Genomic DNA, 24,731 nt, shown 5'->3' on the forward strand with positions numbered 1-24,731 from the left:
GTTTCTTGTTTCAGGTCTGAGCCCATTTATTCAAACAAACAAACAACAACAACAAAAAAAAAAAAAAAAAAAAAAACAGGACAAGATTTCCTTTATGACTATTGGATCTACCCCAGAATATTTTTTGAAAGTTTTCTGAAATACAGTTTTTGTGGCAGAGTCTTGCTCTGTCACCCAGGCTGGAATGCAGTGGCACCATCTCGGCTCGCTGCAACCTCTGCCTCTCTGGTTCAAGTGATTTTCCTGCCTCAGTCTCCCGAGCAGCTGGGATTACAGGTGCACACCACCATATCCAGCTAATTTTTTGTAAAATAGAGTTTTATAAAATCTCCTATTATCCTTTTTCTCTTTGCAATTTTAAATCTTTGTTCAATCTGCCTAAAGAAAAAGGCTTCTGCAGTGACCTTATGTTATGTATTTCCTCTTTTTCTTTCCCACTGAAGGTCAGTTTTAGAATAATGCCCATCTGAGTCAGTCATGGTGCCACGTGTCCACAGTCCCAGCTACTCAGGAAGCTGAGTGGGAGGATCACTTGAGGCCAGGAGTTCAACACCAGCTTGAGCAACATAGCAAGACCAAGTCCCTACAAAAGACTTTTTAAATTACCTAGGCATGGTGGTACATACCTGTAGTCCATCTACTTGGGAGATCAAAGCAGGAGGATCACTTGAGTCCAAGTGTTCGAGGCTGTGGTGTACTATGAGTGCACCTGTGAATAGTCATTGCACTCCAGCCCAGGCAACAAAGCAAGACCCCATCTCTTAATAAAAAAGGAAGAATTATATCCATCTGGATTTTTATTAAATCACCTCCTGGTCCTTCATCTCCCACTGCTTTTAACCATCTCTCTACATCTGAGGGGTTAAAAATTAAGTGAATTAATTAATACAGATGTGGTAGCCCAGGACAATATGTAAAATCTGAATTCTATGGTAAAGTTCTGTCTGTGTTCCTGAGAATTAGGAAGATCCTTAATTATGGCCTTTGACTGCCTTGAGACTAGAGTTCCAATGAACTTCTGTAGATTTGTCTTCTAGCCAAGCAGTTTTAAGGGGATATTGTGCAGTGTGATTGTTGCATTTCTAAAGAAAAGCACTGAAAAAGTTAGAGACACGGGAGAATATGGAAAAAAGGAACCATATATGAATAGATAAAGTACAAGAATAATAAATTTCTGAAGGTTGGGTAGAAATGAACTAGTGCGTCTTTGAGAGAGAGTTGGAGTCCCTATTTTGTTGAGGCCTCAGCATGCCACTTAATGAAGCTTTCAACTGAATGTTTGGAGTTTTTGTCTCCTAATTTGTTCTAGAGCCTCTCATAAACATAGTGTTGTTAATTTTGACAAGTCAAAAGGTTCGCTAAAAATGATCATTGTTATTCTAAGTTTTTGTGGGGTTTTACTAAGCTAAGCATGAAAGTTGTGATTATTGCCTCCGTTTATTTAGGAAGCAGGAGTTTTTCCAGGAGAAGATTATGACTTTTATATACACAAACTCAGTGCAAACAAGAAAGGGGTCACTACAGTTGGTCCTCATTTGATTTTTATGAGTGGAGTTTTGTGATCCTCAACCTAGCAGAGACTGGAAAGGGGTTGTGTGATTGGTCTTGTGATTAACAATTTAACAGTCACTGACCCTGAAGCCATTTCTTCAAAGAACCCTGGTTTTAGTCGAAAGTAGTATCCAGAAAACACAATCTTAGGGTCTAGAGGTGCTCATTGCTACTGAATTGGTTTTTGTTTCTTGGACCGTTGCTTTTATTTAGCAGTAGGTTGAAATTTTATGTTATTCTTTGAGGGTATTAAACTCATTGAGTAACTTGAAAACAGCCACCAGTGCTATTTAGTATTGGTCTTTGTTAAGAATTTGAGAAACTGAAGCTAATAATAGTATTCTGAAGGAGTGAAATAATAGGTTATTGAAAAAGAATATACTCTGTATTTATTTAATAGCAATGGTAATATTTTATTTTTATAAAGAAACTTATTTGACAGTATAAATAATATAAGGGCAAGTCGTTTATAATTATTTGGGCTTCATTTTTTCAAATCGGGACACTGAATTACAGTGAGGCCAAATAATTTATATACATCCTCATGATTAGGTGATAGTGACAGCGCTACAATTTGTTTCTCCCAAATGCTAGATCACTTTTTATTTTGAAAACTACTTTCTTCCCTCGTTAAGAAAAAAGCAAGTATAAGATGTGGGTAATCTTTTAAAGTCATTCAGAATTAAAATGAAATTTAATAAATTAAAGTGATAAGTTATTTTTAAAGTGTATCAGGGTTTTGTATGCATGTTTTGGATACAAATTTAACACTTTCTTTTTTCTGTTTTCAGTTGTTATACCACATTTGCATAAGTTAGCCTTGGTGAACAACTTACAGATTGTAGATTCTAAAAGACTGGACATTGCGACGCATCTTTTTGAAGCTTACAGTGCACTTTCCTGTTGTTGTATCCTTGCTTTATTAAGGTGTATCTACCATTTATACAACCAATCTTACAGGGGACCTCAGTTGCTAAACATTGAAAAGGAGAACTTTTTTGCTTCAACTTACATAAGAATTGTAGCAAATTGAATTTATTTGATTTGTCTCACTTCACTCCTTCTTTTAGCAATTTTATAATTTTAAAAGATAATTTTAAGTCATCTGTGCTTTCATATTCTACAGTTTTGAGAATTTTGATAAGGTTCTTAACCTGAGGTTTATATTTTTATTAGTTAGCTACATAACTGAGCAAGTAATAAAGGGCAGAAAGAATTACAGCTGTGACTTCTGTTAATCAAAAGGAAGCCTTATATATATGACTTGGCATTTAGGTTTTTCAGTGAATGTTTAACTCTCAGTATCCAGTGTAATACTATGACCATCTCTTAGAGAGATATCACACATTGGAAAAGTACAGAGCCAACAAGGCTAATCATCTTCAGAGATTGTAGAACTGGAAGAAAACTTAGAGATCATATAATCCCATGTCAGTGATGTAAATGATTAAACTAAGGCTTAAAGATATGACTGGCTTCTATTTTATATAGTTAAAAGCAAAACTGTGACTGGAACAAAGAACTTTAGCCTTTCTGTTAAATGTTCTCTTTACTTTCCTATGCCTATAAAATAAAACTAAGAAGGAAGTAAAGATAACGATGGGCAAAGTGAACTCCCAACTTTTAGGCTCTTTTATTTAAAATCCAGAAGGGTTGAAGAAAGGGGAAATGAGAGATTGAAAAAAGAGTGAAAGGCTGAATACTAAAGTATATGCTAAACAAAAAAAGAGCAAAGGAAGAGTTTCAGGATTATTATATGTGGTTTACATTGTTATATACCAGATTGAAACAATAAGCAGCATGAACGGGTAATTTTAAATGAGATAAATATGCCCTAAAATGTTACTAACACTCATTGACACTGGACTCTTGACTGGAATGTACCAACAGGAGTTATTTCTGTTTAGAATAAATCAAACAGAAAAAGTAGAAAAGTAGAGCTATCTGTTAAGTAGCCATATGTCTTTGGAAATACAAAAACTGAAAGCTGGATACATGGTTGTGAGCAGTTTATGTCGGAAATTTATTAGAAATGGCCTAATCATGTGGAGGATATGAGCCATGTTTTTTATAATATAGATGACACCTTATTTTAATAATTTAATAATTTTGTAACCTCAACTATTCCCATCTTCTATAAGTTTAGTTCCGCTAAAAGCAGAACTTATTATTCTTGATTTCTTGTTGGCATTTTCAACTTAGGAAAGATAGAGGAAGCAAAAAGAGGAACTGGTACTCTGAATTAGCAAGTAAGAATTCTTTCATATTGGAGAAGTGATAGGACCCTTGCAAGAAAGCAGCAGCGGCGCGTCGCAGAGCTTGTATCTCAAAGAAATAAAAGATTGGTATGTTTAATTGGACTTTGTGAAAGTGAGTTTAAAACTTATGCAAAAGGTTATGTAGAATCTTATATAGCAGAGAATTTCTAAAGGAATATGCCTCAAGGAAAATGGGAAAGTCAAAAGATCCAAATGTTTATTTTTGTAAAACCAAATTTTCCAAGTAGGGAAGACAGTGGTTTCCAAAGAGCATAGAAATCTATATAGAAGGAATATTATTGTGTGTTTAGATATGCATGGAATATCACTAGAGTAAATAAAGTAAAAAGTCTTCATACCAATACGGTAATGGGAAGAACCATCTTAGCAATAGTCCCTGTTCAAATACTAGAAGTGTTAGTTCTACATGAGTCAGAGCTTGTACTTGAGTCAACAGTTTTGTGGCCCCTAATAAAATCGCATTGTTCTAATCTGTTCCACTCCATTATATGCTAAGCTAATCAGAAGAGTGTTCCTTTTAGAGCTATATCATGTTTTAGTTTAACGTTTAAATGTAGTGTAAACTGTAGTTTTTAAATGTAGTGTAACGTTTTGGCATAATAATAAGTCAAGAAGTCATGTTTAAGGAAAGTTTGAAGGAATTTAGGAATATTTTACCTGGAGAAGAAATGGCTTGTAGATGAAAAGGTATTTTAAAGGTTTTGCCGGGCATGGTGGCTCACACCTGTAATCCCAGCACTTTGGGAGGCTGAGGCAGGCAGACCATGAGGTCAGGAGATCAAGACCATCCTGGCCAACATGATGAAACCCCGTCTCTACTAAAAATACAAAAAATTAGCTGGGTATGGTGGCGCCCGCCTGTAGTCTCAGCTACATGAGAGGCTACGGCTGAGGCACTGCAGCCTCCAGGAGGTGGAGGTTGCAGTGAGCCAAGATTGCACCACTGCACTCCAGCCTGGTGACAGAGGGAGACTCTGTCTCAATTAAAACAAAAAGGGTTTTAGGTAAAAGGATGATTAGGCACACAGAGCTAACACTAACAAGCAGAGGTAACAGAGGCTGATTTCATTTATAAAAAAACTTTATAATTGAGCTATCTAAAATGCAGTGATCTCCCTTAATGAACTATGAATCTCCTTTCATTGTTAGCAGAGGCTAACCGTCACTCACCAGTGAAGTAAAGGTGACTCCTAATATCTGATGGAAGTAATTACCTCTGAGTTTCCAATCCTTGAGAAAAATTGATCCATAGGGAAAAGGTAGGCCCAAACAGTGAGTAGAAAGAGTGGAAAAGGAAAGTGATTTCCCTCTTCTCTCTAAGTAGGGCCATCTTCAGATTCTCAGTCCATGCCCATATTTCTTTAGATCAGACTCCTAACTGCTAATTCCAAGGTCATTCACAGTTATATTTTGGTGCCACTTTCCCCATATCCAGAAAGCAAGACTACGTAATCATTAGGTTGCCGTCATCTATATGTCCATAGGGATTTGGTTTGACCAAATGATGTTTATATTTTTAATACCTATTAAATTTATAAATCACTCATAGGAGCTTTGTGAATAATTTTTATTTATAAGTGTATTTTCAAAGCAATAGTTACACTGATTTTTTTCTTAATGAAATTCATTTTTTTGACTAAGTCATTTTTATAAGGGAACTCCTTTACTGGCATTTTTGTGGTGTGATATTAAATAGGAGCTAGTTTTACATGGCTAACAACTAGAATAAATGGAGAATGTATCAGAACTGATGTGAATGAACAAGATGAATTGTTTTCTGGAGAAATGCATCTGCTTTCCTGATACCTTTTAAGGTCAAGATAATCAACTAAAACTCAAAGATGACTGAGAACTACAAGGAATCCTAAACTAAGCAGACATTCTTATTACAGCAAAAGCTCTGTTATCCAACTCAGTCAACACCCACAGTAGGTCAGTTTAACAGAATGGTTAAAGCAAGAAATCAGGAAAAGGGTATCTACCTTAGATAACTTATTTTAACTTAAAATGTATATATGTATTTTCTTTTACCAATCTTTTGATGTAGGCATTTCTTTTGTGTGAATCTGTTGATTACAGTTAAACATCTTCTTTCTCAGGTAAATCACATCTGTAATGCAATTGTCTATAATTTTCAGGTTAAAGTTCTTTAAAGAGGATTCGGAAATATTTCTGATAAGCAGTATAGAGTTTTTCTAGATTTTTATATTTCTCTCAATCTTTTACAGTTGTCTTCTACATAATAATTCAGCAGCAATGTTTTAAGCAATTTGCATTTATCAGTTTTCCCCAAAACTTTCAACTTAGTTGTCATGGAAACATTCATTTTCTTACTTTTGATATTTCCTTCATATTCACTGAAACATTTGATTAGGTTACATGATTTAATTGTTATGCTCATTTTATTCATTTACATGACATTCTGTAATTTAAATGATGAATACCACTGACATCAATAGGTTTGTGTGAATAAACACAATTGACTCCTGATAAATAACTTACTTTCTGCAACTGAGTATTCCTACTTGAGGGGAGCCTCGTTACTCTGAGCAATCAGCATGCCATAAGCATCATCTAAGAAGGCGTCTCTTTTGTATGGTAGTAACTCGGTTGTTCTATTGGACTTACCAGTTTGATTTCATTTAATTCCCTTAACTGCCTTGTCCCAAGTCATTTCAGAGGATTTAATGGTTAATCACTTTTTACCTGGTCTCAGATGTTTACGGACTGACATGGAACATCTCTCTCCAGAGCATGAGGTGAGCCACTGTGATTAGCACTGCCATGTTCATGTTTTAATACCTCATATACACACTTGCATTCTTCTCTGTGTGAGGCTTATGATATGCTATTATAATTGTTTTAGCTCAATGTCAATGTCATTTTATCAGTTTATTTACAAGATGCAATACCTTCAGCAGCTCTTTAACATCTTTGAGCCTTTCTTTAATTGTCTAAATTAGGGATAATACACTCTCCTTCATTTAATATAATGAGGCATTAATAAGATAATGTATGTGAAAATTTTTAACTATAAAATGTTAGTTATCTCAGTTATCTCTTACCAATAACTTTCTTAGTTGCAGAGTTTTTGTTTTCTGTCTTCATTTCCTCATAACTATTTTATTTCATGCTATTTGTCTCCTGCTTCCCCTCTTGTTTCCTCCAAAACCCTGTGTATCATTTATTTCCTATTCTGTTATCTTCAACCTATTTTTCTATCAGCTTTTCCTTTTACGATGTTTGACTCTCCACTCCTAAATAGAAAACCTTCCTTTCATCCCTCTCCAAGTCTCTTATTCTTCCTGATCACCCACATTTACTCTCTCAACTTTTACAGTGTCTATTGGTACATATTCCTTGCATCACACTAATTCATTGAAACTGGCATCTTTAAGATCACTCATGACCAAGCTGCCACCCTGACAGGACTTTTTTTAGTTCTTATAGCTTCAGGTCTCTCTGCAGCATCTTCTGTTTCAAAACTCCTGTGGCTCCCGGGACTCCACTTGTATTTCTTTTTTTTTTTTTCTTACTTCTCTAGTCAGTTCTTCCCAATCTCCCTTCTTTTCTTACCTCACCTTTAAATGTTTCCTTTTTCATTCATTGGAATTATTCTCCATGAACAAGTTCATCCATACTCATCAGCTAACTTGCTTTTACTGTATGTTTATATCACACAAATTTCCATCTTCTGCTCTAACCCCATTCTGGAGCCGTAGAACTTCATGTCTCACTTCCACCTGTTGATTCCACCTGCATATCCTACAAGCATCATGTAAAATGCAGCATGGCCAATCGCTGCAACCAGAAGTACTCTCTGTCTCCCACTTTGGCTAATGCCATACTGCTTTCTCCCCAAGTAGTATACCTGATAGTTAACCTAGAAGATGTCAAATTCGTTCTTTAGTTTCATAATGTTTTTCTAATCTCTTCCCTTTCTTTATACCCATGCCGCCCTGTTAGTTGAATCCTTGATTGTTATTTCATTGAAACCATTATAGAATACCCTAATTTTTCTCTAATCTTAGCTTTCTACTATTGTTTCACACTATATCCAAAGTACTTTTTCTAAGTAGAAATCTCTTCATGTTATTCTTCTGTTAAAAACCCTTTACAGGTTTCTTACATACAAGGCCTTTTATCATCTGACATCTGTTCATCTTGATAGTTTCATTCCTCTCCCTTCCTCCTCCATCACACACTCTGCCCCAGCCATGCCAAACGAATTCATCTCCCACCACATAACATCGTCTTCTGCTTCCCCTTTGCCTATTCTCTTCCTTCTGTCAAAAGAATACCATTTTATAATGTAAAGTGTAGGATATACATTCAAAGGCTATATTACATGTGTGTTTGTATTAGAGTTCTCCAGAGAAGCAAAACCAATATGAGATATATTAAGAGATGTATTTTAAGGAGTTGGCTTATGCAGTCGAGGGGGCTGGCAAGTCCAAAATGTGTAGGAGAGACCATAAGACAGAACACTCACTCAGGAATTGATGTTGCAGGCTTCAGTCCAAAATGTGGAGGATAGGCTGTAAACTCAAGCCGTATTTGAGGTAGATTCCTTCTTCAGGAAACCTCACTTTTCGCTCATAAAGCCTTCAACTGCTTGGATGAGGTCTCCCCATATTTCTGAGGCAATAATCTCCTTTACTTAATATTAATTTATTGTGGATGTTAATCACATCTACAAAATACCTTCACAGCCTGGGTCACTGATTAAATCACTGGGTACTATATCCTAGCCAAATTGACACAGAAGACTATGACTAACCATCAGTATGGTTTAAAAAATGATAATTATACTGTCACAACGATGATAAGGGAAAAAAGAAGTAAAAATTTTTTAAATAATAATAATTAAACTAACACCCATAGAATTACTATGTAGCTTAAGAAATAGAAAATTGCCAACACCTTAAAAGTTCCATACGTGCCTCTCCCTAATCATGCCCCTCTCTTGAGATCCTGCAAGTTTAACACTTGCCCAGAATTTTATATTATCATATTTTATTATTATTTTACCACATATTTATTTATCCCTAAACAACATATTGTTTAATTTTGCTTATTTCTCCTATGCTGTGTATATGGAATCTCCTGTATGTATTCTTATATGATTTGCTTTTTTCACTCATTTTGTTTATAAGTTTCATTCTTACTGATATTTGCAAAAGTAGTTCTTTTATTGTCCTTACTGAATAGTATTCCTTTGTATGACCATTCCACAGTTTATTCATTCTTCTTTTTGGGAAAATCAGTGTTATTTCCAGTATTCTGTTATTACAAACAGAATTACAAGCATCTTATGATGCACATGTGCAAGTTTGTGAGATATCCATAGGAGAGAATCAACAAGTTGTACAGTGTACACATTTTCAGTGTTGCCTGCTAATGCTAAATTGTCGTCCAAAATGCTAACAATTTATACCTCTGTAGGCAATGTATGGGAGTACCCTTTTAGTTCTTATGTTTACCAACACTTGATATTGATAGACTTTCTAATTTGGTGGGTATAAAATTACCATTGTGGTTTTGATTTGCATTTCCCTGCTGTCAAATTTGAGCATCTTTTGGTATGCTTGTTGACAAGTTATGTTCTTTTATTAAAGTCTGTTTAGGTTTTTTGCCTATTTTTCATTTAGGCTGTCTTTTTAACTGTTAGTTTTTAGAAGTTTGTTGTATATCTGGAATATACCAATACTTTGTCAGTTTTATGTTTTATGAATATCTTTCTCCAGTTTATGATACGTGTTTTCATATTTTTGGCATCTTTGAACACTGACTTTTAATTTGTTAATAGTCAGATTGATCATTTCTAAAAGACATTATTTCCTATACTTCTGAAATTTTTTAAATTGACTTTATACAATAAAATTCTTAATTTTACTAGAATTGGTTTCTATGTATGCTATGAGCTAGCACTCCAGTTATATATATGTTTTCTATATGGACAGTCTGTTATTTCAGTATTCAGTATTGTTTATTGAACAGTTCATCCTTTTTGCACTGATTGGCAATGCTGCCTCTGTCTTATATGAAGTTCCAGTATATGTACATGTCTGTTATTGGGCAGCATTCTTTCTCACTGATTTCTTTGTCAATTATTATAAAAATGATATGTTGTCTTTATTACAGTTATCTTGTTTAAAAGTCCAGAGAAACCCAGTAGGACAAGTCCAGCATCCTGTCCTTTTTAGAATTGTTTTGACTGTTCATGACCATTAGCTTCCTCGTGTAAAGTTTAGTATTAAATTGACAGGTTCCAAGAAGGATCTTATTTAGATTCTGATTGAAATTGAATTGATTCTGTAAATTAATTTTGAGTCTTCCTATATAGAACATGCTATATCTTATATTTATTTAGCTCTCCTTTCAAAGTGCTGGGACTACAGGTATAAGCCACCATTCCCAGCCTGTTTTATTTTTCTTTCTTTCTTTTAAAGTTAGTTTTGAACTAATCTTCTCAAACATTGAACTTTTAGCTATGCTGATTTTTACCTACTGCTTTTTTTTCTATTTCATTTATATCCATTTTCATCTATATTTCCTTTTATTTTGTTTAGGTTTATTTTTATTCTATTTTTCTAACTTACTGAGGAGGAAGCTTAGGTCATTTTTAAACTTTTCTAATATATGAATTTAAGAGTTTTGGTTTTCTGTTTGTTTTTTGAGACAGGGTCTCCCCGTTGCCCATGCTGGAGTACAGTGGCACCTTCTTGGCTCACTGCAACCTCCACCTCCCACTGATCACCCCACCTCAGCCTCCTGAGTAGCTGGGACTACAGGCGTGCACCACCATGCCCAGCTAAAGTTTTATATTGTTAGTAGAGACAGGGTTTTGCCATGTTGCCCAGTCTGGTCTCGAACTCCTGAGCTCAAGTGATCCTCCCACCTTGGCCTTCCACAGTTCTGAGATTTCAGGTTTGAGCCACCATGCTCGCCTATGAATTTAAGGTTTCGAGTATTGTTTTAGCTGTATCCCATGCATTTGCTATATTTCATCTTTATTATCATTTAGTTCCAATTAGAGTTTTATTTCCAGTACTTCATTACTGACCCATGGAGTTTGTTTAATTGAGGGACAGTTGGAATTATCTAGCGATATTTTTGTTACTGATTTCTAACTTAACTACATTTAGAGAACATACTCTGATTTCAGTCCTTTGAAATTTGTTAAAATTATCCTAATGGCCCAGAATATAATCAATGTGGCATTTGAAAATAATATACCTTCTGTCATTATTAAACTGTTTTATATATTTCAATAAAATAAAGTTAGTTAATTTTATGGTTCAATTCTATCTTTGTATCAATTTTTTTGTGACCTGCTGGTTTCATCAGCTGTTGAAAGACTTGTTAAAAGTTATGACTGAGGATTGTCTACTTCCCCTTTTAGTTCTTTTCCGTTTTGCTTTGTATGTTAATTAGATACCGTTTATCAGCTTGAGGAAGTTTCCATCTATTCCTAGTTTTTGAATGTTTTTATTATGAAGGGATGTTAGATGTTGTCAAATTTTTTTTTCTGCATCAGCTGAGATGATCATGAGGTTGTTTATTCTATTGATACAGTGTAGTACATTAATTTATCTTGGAGTATTAAACCAACCTTGCATTCCTGGGATAAATCCCACTTGGTTGTATTGTAGAATTCCTTTTATATGTAGCTGGATTAAGTTTGCTAGTATTTTGTTGAGGATCCTGGCTCCCAAGATAAATGCTAAATCTAAGTCTGTAGGACAGAGCAAATAAGTAGCAAGCCTGTTTCACTTCAGATCACCCTACCTCCATTAGGGTATGGTTGGACTGAGTAAGAGGATTAATTTAAAGACTTTAAGAGGAGCAGATAGACTCCCAGATTCCCTCTCCAACCTTGAAGGGAGACTGGAGCTTTACTCTGTGGACTTGAGATATCTGGCATAGCTGATAGCGGTAGTGAGGTGCACACTCATAGATCAAACCATGCTGAAAAAAGGGAAAATAAGTGACAGCTAGCTAATGCTGGGACACCTCATTACCCTTCTAATGCTGGCAGTCAGGATTATTATACCCATGGGAAAAAAAGATCAACAGAATATTAGGTTTGTGCCAGATTCAACTTAAAGTAAAGTCTACCCATGCATAAAGAGATTCTAATCCACATTTTCGTGTCCCAGTCATTAGTAGATATGCCAAGATTACCAGTCATTTGAGAAAAACCTAGAATACCAAAGACAGATGAAAATATAGAAGAAAGAAGGAGGATACTGGAGGAAACCAGGACAATGCAAGGAGGAGAAAGAAAAATACAGAAAAATTCCCCTTAAAAACCAAAAAGCAAATAACTAGCCAAACAAACAAATGCTATAACCTGTAAGACAAGAGAGTGGGGAAGCAGAGATTATATTCAAAAAAGGGTAGTCTAGAATTTCCCACATGATAAAAGTTTCATTCTCTCAGAATAATGCCCAAAGTCCTTACTGTAATCTACAAGGCACTATAGGATCCGGCCCTCTCTTCTAGTACATCTAAAACTTCACCTTCTATCCTCTCTCCTTGCTCACCCTGCACCCACCCTGGCCTCTTTCCTTAGGACATGGCAGGTCTACTCCCACCACAGCCTTTGAGCAGTCTCTTCCTAGTGTTTATAGCACTTATTCCTCCATCTCCTTCATGTTTTTACTTAAACGTTACTGTCTCCATGAAGCCTACTCTGAACTCCTCCATGTGAATTGTACCATTCTCCACTTTGGTCTTCCTAGTACCCCTTATCTTACTCAATGCTTTTTCTAAAACCCTATCACTTTCTAATACACTACATAGTTTACCTGCTTTTTGTATATCTATTTCTCTTACTAGAACATAAGCTCCACAAGAAGGTAATATTGTCTGTTTTATTTACCCTATCCCCACTGTCTAAAAAGGTGCCTAGCATATAGTAGGTAGACAGTAAATACTTTTTTAGTGGCCTCCATGCGCAAACATGGACCAAGAATATTCAGAAGAGCCATGCATTTTCTGGTGTGGTTGCCAGATATTAGAGCAGCAGTTTAGATCTCTCTACCCTTTCTATCACTCAGTCTTCTTGCAGGAATGGTGTTAACTTTTAGCCAGCCAGCATATCCCTTATATTTCAGTAGCCATGGAGCTGTACCTAGTCAGAGCTCTAGACGTTAAAATAAGGGATCTTGCTTTTTGTAACCTGGAGAAAGGAAAGGGGCATAGAACAGAACAGCTTTTGCTGGGAAAGTATGTGACCATAGTATGTGTGTATGTTAAATATATAGATGTATGTAAATTTTACTTTTAACATTAGATGGTGGGGAAGCTAAGGGAGAATAGAAAACATTTAGAAAGAAGACTAGTGAAAATCAAACTAAATTATTGTTATATGATTGAGATTTTTCGAAGCTATTTCTGTGCCTAATCTAGCAATCTAGTATTGAATTCCTTTAACAAAGTAACTGCCAAAACTAAATTTTTAATTAACGTACTAACTTATGGGAGTATTAAAAATTAAATTAAAACATTAGATTAAACCATAGTATTTTACTATGTAAACTGTGTTTCACTAAAGGAAATTTTTTTAATCAGGTTATTTTAAGTTCCATGATAAAAGAATGTGAACAAAAAGTAGAAAACAAGACCGTCCAAGAGCCTCAAGGGTAAGACATTAATTCTTTTTTTAAGGCTACATGTTAACCTTAATTTCTCTATCTAAATTTGCTGTCAATGAGTATAATGTGTCATTTTGTGTTATGTTATAGTCATTTATTTGGAAGACCAGCAAATGATTTAAGTCATTGGTTCTCAAATGCTGGTCCATAAACCATCTCATCATAATTATCTGGGGAATTTAAAATTCAGGTCTCTACCTCATGTCCTTCACCTTCGTCTCAATATTCTCAGTCAGCCTAGGGATCTGTACGTTTAAAAGCGTCCAACAAAATTCTGATATGTAGCTGGATTATTCACTCACTGTTCAAAATAATGTCAAGAAACTTGTGACACAGTTGTAAGGTGAACAACATATTGTGTAAAGGATTATAAACTTGGGAATGTTCTAGTCACATGCTTCTAATCAAACTAATTGGAATCCAAGTATTCAGTAAAATGAAAACATAAGCATAGATGTGAAAGAGTATAATGTTGGGCTCTCAGGAGTGGGAGTTATTTACAGATGGACTGTGTATAAACCTTGAGCATCTTAAGTGGACTCTGTTAGATATAAAAAGCTCAAAAGTATTTTCTTTAAGGCTGACTACCAGGAATAAGTGTTTCCTCCTGTCAGGCTAGAGACACACACACACACTCACACACTCACACATGTGCTCCTCCCTATTCCCCATGTGCAACACACATATGTCTTTGATGTGTTAGAACCCTTACATTATAAAGTGTCTTAGGATGGAAGCAATCTTCATACATACCTACCATTTTAGCCACGGAGGGTTCAAACAAGACACATTCACATCTTCTATATTATTAGTGGCTTTCTACAGAGATTTTCTAACAAACATAAAAATAAACAGAAAATATAATTAATTTCTGAACATATAACCATAACCCAGCTTCAATTTCATCCATACCCCACCTCCTCTCCCTCTCTCCCATAGATATTATTTTAAAAATAACATAAACAAAATATCATTAACACACCAACATAATAATAACAACTTAATATCATGAGCTAGCTGGCCTTTGTTCAAATTTCTCCTTGTTTCACAAATGTCAGTGGTTGGTTGGTGTCTTTCCTTACGGTTTGTTTCTTTGAGTCAGAATCCAAATGAGTTCTATACATTGCAGTTTGTTGCTATGTTAGGTCTCCTTTAACCCAAAGACAGAATGTTTCCCTTCTGTTCCTTTTTTCTCCATATGATTTACTTATTGAAAGTTTCCCACAGTCTGAATTTTGCTTTTTTCTCCATATAATTTACATATTGAAGAAACAGTCCTATAGAGTTTCCCACCGTCTGAATTTTGCTGATTGCATTTCTCTTCTGTCTTTTAACATGTTCTTCTATATTTCTTGTATATTTAGTAGCTGGGTCTAGATCTAGAGACTTAATCAGATTCAGGGCAAGCTTCTGCTCTCCTCAAGTTTTTATACATATGACTCTGTCTGCCAGGAGTATTCTTACTCTGCCTAGCTAGTTTCTATTCATCCTTGAGGACAGAGCTTAGATGTTGCCTCTTCAGGGAAACCTTCCTTGACCCCACCCTTCCTCAGAAGTCTATTGTAGATCAAAAGTGCAAGAGGAAAGCCTTAAACAGTAAAAGGAACTGCTTCTAAGATAGATGGAAGGAAAAGCGATAGTGGGTGCAGATAAAGATATCTATGTCTGTGAAGAGCTCTCCCCTTTGCTGTGGGGAATACAAAGATGATGCATGCAAATGTTTCACCTTCAAAGAGCCTATGGTTAAAAGCAGTGTTTTTCAAATTGCAGATCATGACGTTACTACATTGTTTAATTAATTCAATTGGTTATGATAAGTATTTCGTCCCAAGAAATAGAATCAAATAGAGAATACATCCCAAGTAGTAAGAATGAATGTTTCTTGTGAAACATCAGTTAGCTGTGTAAGTGCTATAAGTCATCACTTAAAATGTGTCTCTGACTATGGATCTGTGTCAGAAAAGTTTGAAAAGCAGTGATCTGCAGGCAGAAAATGTATGCACAACTATTTTGGTACCCTTCTTATATTCATTCAGCAGTAAGTGAAATTCAGAGGGTTTACCATTGGGCTGTTCACAAAGATGAGCTTGAGCAAATTGTAATCCCTTCCCGTGGGGAATTCACAGCTGAAAGTGGGGAAAAGAAGCTAAAAATAGAGATAAACACTAAAACAATGCCTGCAATGGTTCCAAGGAAGAAGCAACACAGGAGTCTTCAGATATGAATGGCTAACTAGGGAGGAAAAAGGAAGAGAAAAAGAGAATGACATGCAGAAAAATCAGCACTGTGCAAAATGACAAAAGTTACCGATGAGTGTATTTGGGAACTGTAAGTAAAGCTACAGCCTGGAGTACACGTGGGAGAATGGTAGAGATAAGTGTATAAAGGTAGGCAGGCATCAAACAATAAAGAATTCTGTGTGCCACACTGGGACATTTGGACTTTATCTTATAGGCCAGGTGTTGGCAAACTTTTTTGTAGAGATGGTAAATATTATTTTAAACTTGGGAGACCATACAATCTCCGCCACAGCTACTCAGCTGGACTGTGCTGTTGTAGCAGGAAAGCAGCCTTTGACAATATGTAAATGAATGCACATGGCTGTGTTTCGGTAAAACTTTATTTACAAGAACAGCAGGCTGGATTTGGCCTGCTACCTGTAGCCAACACTTAGGAACTTTTGGTTGTCAAGCGTTAGTGTCCATCAGTATCACCTGAAAATAGCTGGGTACCATCCCTGGAGTTTTTGATTCAGAAGATCTGAGTGGAGTCAGAATTTGTATTGATAACAAGATCCCAGGTGGTGCTAATGCTGCAGGTTTAGGAACCACACCTTGAGAATCCCTCTTCAGAACCAGACTCTAGTGAATAGGGAAGTGGGTAGAACAGATTAGAAAGCTGTAACGGGAATACATGATGAGAGGAAGCGTGGGCTTGGATGGGAAGGTAACAGCAAATAATGCTTATGAACCAGATTCTAAGCATTTTTCATATATTTGCTAATAACTGTCATACTAACCCTACAAAGTAGATACTTTTACTATTCTCATTTTACAGATGACAGGGAGGTAGTTAAGTTGCTCAGAGGCCACCTAGCTACTAAGTGGAGGAACCAGAACCCAGGCAGTGCGATCATGAGACCATGATGTTAACCACCATGTTTTAATGCCAGTGTACGGCAGTGAATATGAGAAGGTGGATTTGAGATACGTATCTCATATGTAAACTCAGTTTAACTTGGCTGCAGATTAAGAGTGAAAGAAAACAGAATCAAAAGATTCCTACATTTCTGATCTGAACATTTAAACAGATGATGATAAAATACAACAAAATGGAACTATAAGAAGAACTGTTCTGAAGAGGAATATTTAAAATGTGAGGCACAGGTAGAGAAACACTATAGGCAGTTCATTGAGATTTAAGAACCATTAGCAGCGTATGGGTGGTAAGTAAAGCCTTACAGTTGGAGTAGGGGTAGATAAATGACATCACTTGAAAACGGGGCTCTGTTGGGGAGAAGGTGACCAGGCATGGAATTAGAGACCAAAATTTACGATGCATATGGAAACTCTTCACTGAGAAAGAAATAGAAGGCAATCCAGAATGGTGTTAAAAATCAAGCAGAGATTTTGTTTTTGTTTTTGTTTGAGGGGGTTGTTTTGTTTTTGTTTTCTTCAAGACAGAGTCTCGTTCTGTCTCCCAGGCTGCAGTGCAGTAGTGCCATCCTGGCTCACTGCAACCTCCGCCTCCTGGGTTCAAGCAATTCTCCTACTTCAGCCTCCCAAGTAGCTGAGATTACAGGCATGCACTGTCACACCCAACTAATTTTTGTATTTTTACTGGAGAGGCGGTTTCACCTTATCGGCCAGGCTGGTCTCAAACTCCTGACTTCAAGTGATCTACCTGCCTTGACCTCACAAAGTGCTGGGATTACAGGTGTGAGCTGCTGTACCTGACCCAAGTGGAGCTTTTAAAGAGAAGGAAAGGGTTAAATAATATAGGACATAAATAGTTTTAAAGAAGATAGGGATGTTAGTTGCAATGGAAAGGTCTGAGATTGGCTTGAAAACTTGCAGTAAGAATGCACATTACTTTATCAGGCAACCCATTTCATTTTAATCACTTTTTTTAAGATTTCTCTTTTCTTGGATTAAAATCTCCCTTTCCAAAATGCCTACACCCTTGAAAACAGGTCTTTATTATCTGGTGGGGTGGGGGAGTGTTACAGACCCCTTTATAAAACTGATAAAAATCTACACTCTGTCTTGGAGTGGGGATGGAATTGCTGTAATCCAATGATTTTTTTTTTTTCTTACTGGAAAGCTTTGTAATATAGACCTGGGCCTTCTACCTCAGATGGAAAGAATCAAAAGTACTGGATTAGGCCTAGGCATCTGCATTTTCAGAAAAGTTTTCCAGGTGACTGTGATGTGTATCAGTAGACTTATGTAGATCTATATACCCCTGCAGATATATATTATATATCCAGTTTTTTCACATATGACATATGGAGGCATCAGTTAAGTCACCTGAATCTTCTCCAGACCAAATATTCTTCCTTTATTTCATTTTTACCTTACAGTTTCCAGACTCCTCAACATCATCGCTGGCCTCCTCTGAGAATATCATTAAAACTTGATATCTCAACTATGGTCTGACCCATAGATCCCCTTTTTCTAGCTGTAAATGTAAATCATACCTATCTTTTGACTTCCTGTGAGTTTTCTAAAGAAAAGGAAGAGCACTGAAAAGCTAGAATGTTAAGGAAAGGCACCATAGGACTTCAGCTGGGCTTTGAAAGATGGATAGTCAATGGATAGAGAGAAAGATGTGAGAGTGATTGAACAATAGACTGGGCGAGCTTGACTGAGCTGGTCAAAGAGATAGTGACAGTGGAATGGGAAAACAAGAAATAGATTGCTGCATTTCTTGAATGCAAAGCACATTTTATCTTGTAGGTGGTACGTAAGCATTAAAGATGTTTGAGCTAAGATGTGATATCAAGAAGTGACTTTTAGAAGTTAATCTGATACTTAAAGATGCAAGACTGTTGGAATCACTGAGTTGTGAAGTATTAGCAATGGAAGTAAGAAGAAACAGGAAATGCTTCCAAGAATAGAGTCACAGGACTTGGAGATTGGTTCGAAATAGAAGTAGAAGGAGCTATTAAATTCACTGTTAGGAACAGAGGAAAACGGCAGAACCACTGGCAAAAAAAAAAGTGGGGGAAGAATAAAATGGCGAGTTTAATTTCTAAAGTTAGAGTGTGAACAAAAGCTTGAGATGTTGGCTTTATCTAGCAAATAATAGTAATGTAGGACTGGCCCTCGGGAAAAGGGATGCGATTCAATTTGGAACTTTGAAAATAAGTTTTACTGTTGAAGAAACAAGAGCCAAATACCGAACCTTAGGGAAGATTACTTTGTGTAAAGAGAAGCAACAGGAAAGAGAACCATTGGTGTACTGTCAGAAGAGCAATGTGAGGATTTTCAAGGTGGGGGTTGTGGTTGGGTTTTTAACTTGAGTAATCCACAGTGCACACCCTTATAGATTGCGTAGACCTGGGTGTCCTCTGTGGCAGCACACACCTCGTGCAGTAGATCAACTGCTGAGTAGACATGGTGAGCACCTACAGCTTGCCACATGTTGTCTTGACATGTTCAAACATGTTATCTTAAATCCTCAGAATAGTTTGCAACAGAAATCGCAAGCTGTGTTTTACAGATGAGGAAACTGAGTCAGAGAGAGCTAAAACATCTTGGCCAAAGCCACAAGGCAATAAACTGGATTCCTGAGTCTATTACAGGACAGTTGTCAGGTCATTGAAAATTTGTACTTGATCAGTGTTCTGTTTCTGTTCAGTACTATGATAAATTAGCAATCTTTTAGTGGACTTTTAAATTGTGTTTATCCCGACACAGCAGGTTGATGAAAAAGAAAGAAGAAATGGATGTGAACCTGATTGAAATCAATGCAACTGGCAATTCAGGACATTCCCCAAAAAAGGAATATCCCCCGCCCCCCAAAAAAAAGGAATATACCATATGATTATTATCAGCACAGGACAAAACCTCATTGTGATTTAACTTTCTCATTGTGAAAATTCTAATAATATTCATCTTCCAAGATTTCTGAAAGAATTAAATGAAGTGATAAAGAATGACTGCTAACAATTACATCATGCTGTTATGTGCCTTGCACTATACTAAGCACTTTACAGGTATATTAATATAATTCTAATAACCCTAGGAGTCAGATACTAGAATCCTCCTCGTTTTACAGGTAAGATTAAATAATTTACCTGAGATCACATAGCTCGCAAACAGAGCCAAGATTCAGTGCAGCCTCAGACTTCTTCCTAACCACCACACATAGATGCTTCCTTTACTATAGATGATGAACGTGAACGCTCCAAACCCAGTACAGAATAGACAAACTACCCTCCAAAATATTAGTTTCCCTTTTGTGATGCCAATACAGAGTGTATTCGTTCAGGATATGCCACTAAAGAAATGGGAAAAAAAATGTTATTTTGGTTTCTTAATTGCTTTACATGAATTTTAAATTTTCTTTCCTAGCTCAATGTCAATTGCTGCAAGCTTAGTGAGTGAAGATACAAAGACCAAGTTTTTGAACAAAATGGGCCAGTTGACAACATCAGGTGCCATGTTGGCCAATGTGTTTCAGAGAAAGAAGTAGAAGCAGGAAGGAAGCCCCCAGTAAACACTAAGGTGGACCTCAAGCAGACTGGTTCCTTGTACTTGAAGTACTTGCCTTTTTTATTTCCTCAGTTTTATGTTCTTGCATTATAATTTTGTCCTAACCTCCAAAGATATTTGCACTGCTTTTGATTACTGCTGTATATTTGTTGATTTTGGAGTTACAACTGTGGTGATAGAAAATTGAGTTGATGGTCTGTACCAAGTCCCTTGTCTGTGTTCTTGTCTTTCAGAATAATTTTTATATAAATATATATATAGTGAAGAAGTTTTTTTTTTAATTTTTGGATGGGATATTCGCAAATATCTGTATTATACACTAAGCTATTACAATGGTACTTAAATAATGTAAATTTGAAGTCATTGTTATAAAATAATAAAGTGGAGATTACTTAAGTATTTAAATTATGAAAGAATAATGCAGACTTTTTATTGTTTCTTAACTGACTAGAAAGAGCCACCAGCATTACTCTGTGCCTTTTGGACTTCAGTTTGTGTGTTCTGTAGGAATCATGTGCATTCCATTCACACAGTATTTCTATAGGATGCTGTGATGATTTGAATTACAAATCCTACAGTAATTAGCTAAACATGAAACCTTCATTTCAGAATGCTCATGAATATTCTTTAAGTGCTATTTAAACCTCCCCAGCACTTAGATGCATAAAATGGACTTACCTGAAGAAAGACAGCACATTGGCATGGGGAGAAGTAACCAAGGTGAATTTTACAAATTGGTGTGTAGTAGATTTAAATGCTCAAAAATAAATGTAACTGAGAAGAGCTCATAATTGTGAGATGCTTCCCAAATTGAGATACAGAAGAAAATATGGTTTGAATCTGAAATTTAACATTTATGTAAAACATTTTATTTCAGATATTTTCTAATGATTTTAATTTTAGAGAGTATCTTTTCGTTCTGTATGTTACAGAGAAGTACTGAAAAGTTAAGGACACTTAGGGGCTGCTTTTTTTTCCCTCTAAACTAAAAATGACATTGGCTAAATTATTACTGGTTAGTTTCACCTTGTCCCTTACAGTCAGTGACTTCCTGTGTTTGATGTATATTACATAGAGTCTTAAGTCAGTGTACAGTTCCACTGGAATTTGACAGTTGTCTATACAGTCAGGCAACTTGAAGTAGAAAAGAGTGCTGGATATAGAAAGGGGTGATCGGTTTGAGGGGTTAATGTGAGGCCTTTTTGAAAAATGAGTATTTTGATAAAGAGAATTCTCGTTTGAGCACAGTCGATGCACATAGGTGAGTCTCATACTTGTTGTATAAACTGGTTTAATACATTTGGAACACAGTTGGATTACATCGTTTCCTGGGAAAGCTAGCTTACCCCACATTCAAGTTTATAAAACGATTTGCCATAGGCAGAGCCATTTAAAAAGTTCATTCTGAAATTATTTCATTCACCTACAGTGAAATAATTGTAAACTAAGTAGTCTTTCTGAAAACTGTTGGGTTCTAGGCATTCCTGAGAAATTGAAAGTGGCTACCTTTCATGTCAAAAATGTTGATCTATTATAAATAAAATGTTTTTGCATATGTTTTTGTTTTGGTTTGGGCTATGTGTTTTACTTTCATTTTGAAATACTATATTTGCTATTACACAAAAGGAAATAAGAAAAACCTATATTCATGAAAATATACTAATATTTTAGAAATATAATTTATGCCAGGCACAGCGGATTACTCCTGTAATCCCAGAACCTTGAGAGGCTGAGGTGGGTGGATCATGAGGTCAGGAGATCGAGACCATCCCAGCCAACATGGTGGAACCCGGAAAAATACAAAACAATTAGCTGGGCATGGTGGCACAGGCCTGTAGTCCCAGCTACTCTGGAGGCTGAGGCAGGGGAATTGCTTGAACCCAGGAGGCAGAGATTGCAGTGAGCCGAGATGGTGCCACTGCACTCCAGCCTGGGTGACACTACAAGACTCTGCCAAAAAAAAAAAGAAAAGAAATATAGTTTATATAAGTTATCTATTTTTATTCACTTTTACTAAAAAGGGACCATGTTGCTATAGAACTAATACATTTAAGAGGTAACTGGAAGAAAAATCTTTAAACTCTGATTTGCTTCAAACTATAGTAGAATATGTGTATGTTTGTTATCAGGTGAATGGGAATAATATACTTTTATTGTGAACATTTTTATTATTTAGTGAATATGTTTATTTAAGTGCTAATGTTTTTTTAAAGGCAACAGTAGGCAAGATTCACAGTTTATTTCAAGTGAGAGTCTCCCTTCTTAAATATTTTAATATCATTAAGATTTCAGATTGTGTTTTTTTGTTTGTTTTTTGTTTCACATTGTGTTTTTTTGTTTTTTATAGACAAGACAGACACTAATAATCGAGACTGAGTTTTGGACTGGATCCAAAATAGGGCATAAAACTCCCATACTCATTCTTTTTAAACAGAAGTAAACTTATGGTACAGGTTTTTAAGTATTCAACTTAATGGAAAACTAAGTCTGCAAAGTAATGAAAAGCTAATTTCAAATTATACCTGTGTTTCCAGAGTAATCTGGAGATTAAATTTTTTCACAAATCCAGAAGTGCTATAATTACTAATTTAGCTAAATTCTTCTAAGAACAGTGTTTGAATGATGGCAGTATCTATCTCTATACATATGTGTCTATAACCTTCATTGGTTTGCATCATTCACCTCTTTAGAGAGATTTTTTTGCTAAATATCAAATTGACTTTCAACCTGAACGAAATTGTGAGTAATTTCAGTTATACCATCCTCATTATACATTGCTTTTAGGGTATGTCAACTACTCTACTTTACACTGTAATTTTAATGGGGGTTTCAAGTGAACTTGCTATCACATTCTTATTTTTTAAAAGTTGGTTCAAATAGTATCTGTTAAAGTTTAGGAGGTGAGATCAGTATTATTAAACTGTCTTTTCATCATCCCATTTTTTAAGACAACCTATTTGGACCATTGTTTGAACTTTAAGGATATGACTTTCTCTAGATACTACCCTGCTGATCTTTGAACTGCAGTAGCTAACTACAGTGAACATCCTGCGCTGGTTATACTTTCTTAACTATTCTTTGTGTAAAGAATATACTGATTTTTTCAGTACATTAAAGAAAGTTACACTTTATTTAGCTCTTTAATGTTATACTTAAAGAGCTTTGGGCCAGGCATGGTAGCTCATGCCTGTAATCACAGCATTTTGGGAGGCCAAGGTGGCAAATTACCTGAGCTCAGGAGTTCAAGACCAGCCTGGCCAACATGGTGAAACCCTGCCTCTAAAATACAAAATTAGTCAGGAGTGGTGGCACACGCCTGTGATCCCAGCTATTCAGGATGCTGAGACAGGAGAATGGTTTGAACCCAGGCGGAGGAGATTGCAGTGAGCCGAGACTGCACCACTGCACCCCAGCCTGGGTGACAGATAGAGACTCTGTCTCAACAAAAAGAAAACAGCTTTGTAATTAGCAATTCTAATTCATGAAATTCTCTGGATTACCCAGATAACAAAGTTCAAACTTCAAGGTTGGATGCTAATTCTTTTATAAGCAAACTATGAAATAAGTTGAGCCTTTTCTATGAGTAGACATGTATTTCAAAGTTCTGCTGTAACTTTACAGCGTTACTTGTTACTGTTTTTTTCAGTACACTAAAAAGAAATAGAGGCTGGCCAGGCACTGTGGTTCATGCCTGTAATCTCAGCACTTTGGGAGGCTGAGGCAGGCAGCTCACTTGAGGCTGAGTTCAAGACCAGCCTAGTTAACATGGTGAAACCCTGTCTCTACCAAAAATACAAAATGAGCCAGGTATGGTGGTGCACGCCTGAAATCCCAGCTAATCTGGAGTCTGAGGCAGGAGAACTGCTTGAACCCAGAGAGTGGAGGTTGCAGTGAGCTGAGATTGTGCCACTATACTCCAGCCTGGGTGACAGAGCAAGGCTCTGTCTCAAAAAAAAAAAAAAATGGAGACAAACTGCTAATCAAAAATAATTATCTGGTAAGTTTCTGTGTATTGGTAAATAATTGGATTTTAGACAGTTTTCATACTACATAGGAATGTGTTCTATATGTATTTTCTGTGTGAACCTATACTGTAATCACAGTCACCAGGTGGCACATCTCATCACTCATATTTTCTCTTCAGGACCAAGTACAGGAGACTGTTTTGATTGTCTTTTTTGTGGTTTACTTTGCATGTTTAAGAAAAATCTTAAAACATCCTGTTCTCTATAAGACCACACCAATCATAAAGTATATAACAGTTAATATAAACTTAACTGCATCAAAAACAAATATCTATTTTTTTGATAGTATATAAGTAATATCTTCAGTTCAGTGTCATGAGGAATGTAAACTGTTCGCTTTTCTCCAAAGAGGCTTCAATAAATCTGGAAAATTCTTTCTTCGGTATATCTATACAGAGGACTATATTACTATTTTAATTCCTTTCATTCCATTACAGACTAGTCCATTGTATTTATTTCAGCTAGATCATTCATGAATAGATTTCTGGAGGTACT

General features: G+C 36.0%; 1 protein-coding gene across 9 annotated transcripts in view; it reads left to right on the top strand.

Moving 5' to 3' along the window:
- Nucleotides 1-21,766, top strand: part of RELCH (RAB11 binding and LisH domain, coiled-coil and HEAT repeat containing) — a 120,553-nt gene extending 98,787 nt beyond the window's left edge. For all 9 annotated transcript variants that reach the window (XR_013525936.1, XR_013525937.1, XM_008979915.5 and 6 more), the window contains 4 exons: nucleotides 2,343-2,459; nucleotides 6,501-6,589; nucleotides 13,410-13,480; nucleotides 20,071-21,766. Coding sequence is in view for 7 of the 9 variants with exons in the window: in XM_008979915.5 (XP_008978163.2) it covers nucleotides 2,343-2,459; nucleotides 6,501-6,589; nucleotides 13,410-13,480; nucleotides 20,071-20,191 (398 nt within the window). In the remaining 2 variants the exon portion in view is untranslated. The remainder of the gene's footprint in view (nucleotides 1-2,342; nucleotides 2,460-6,500; nucleotides 6,590-13,409; nucleotides 13,481-20,070) is intronic.
- Nucleotides 21,767-24,731: the final 2,965 nt, after the last annotated feature.

This window comes from Callithrix jacchus, chromosome 13 (genome assembly GCF_049354715.1).
Source record: "Callithrix jacchus isolate 240 chromosome 13, calJac240_pri, whole genome shotgun sequence".
Taxonomy (NCBI): domain Eukaryota; kingdom Metazoa; phylum Chordata; class Mammalia; order Primates; family Cebidae; genus Callithrix; species Callithrix jacchus.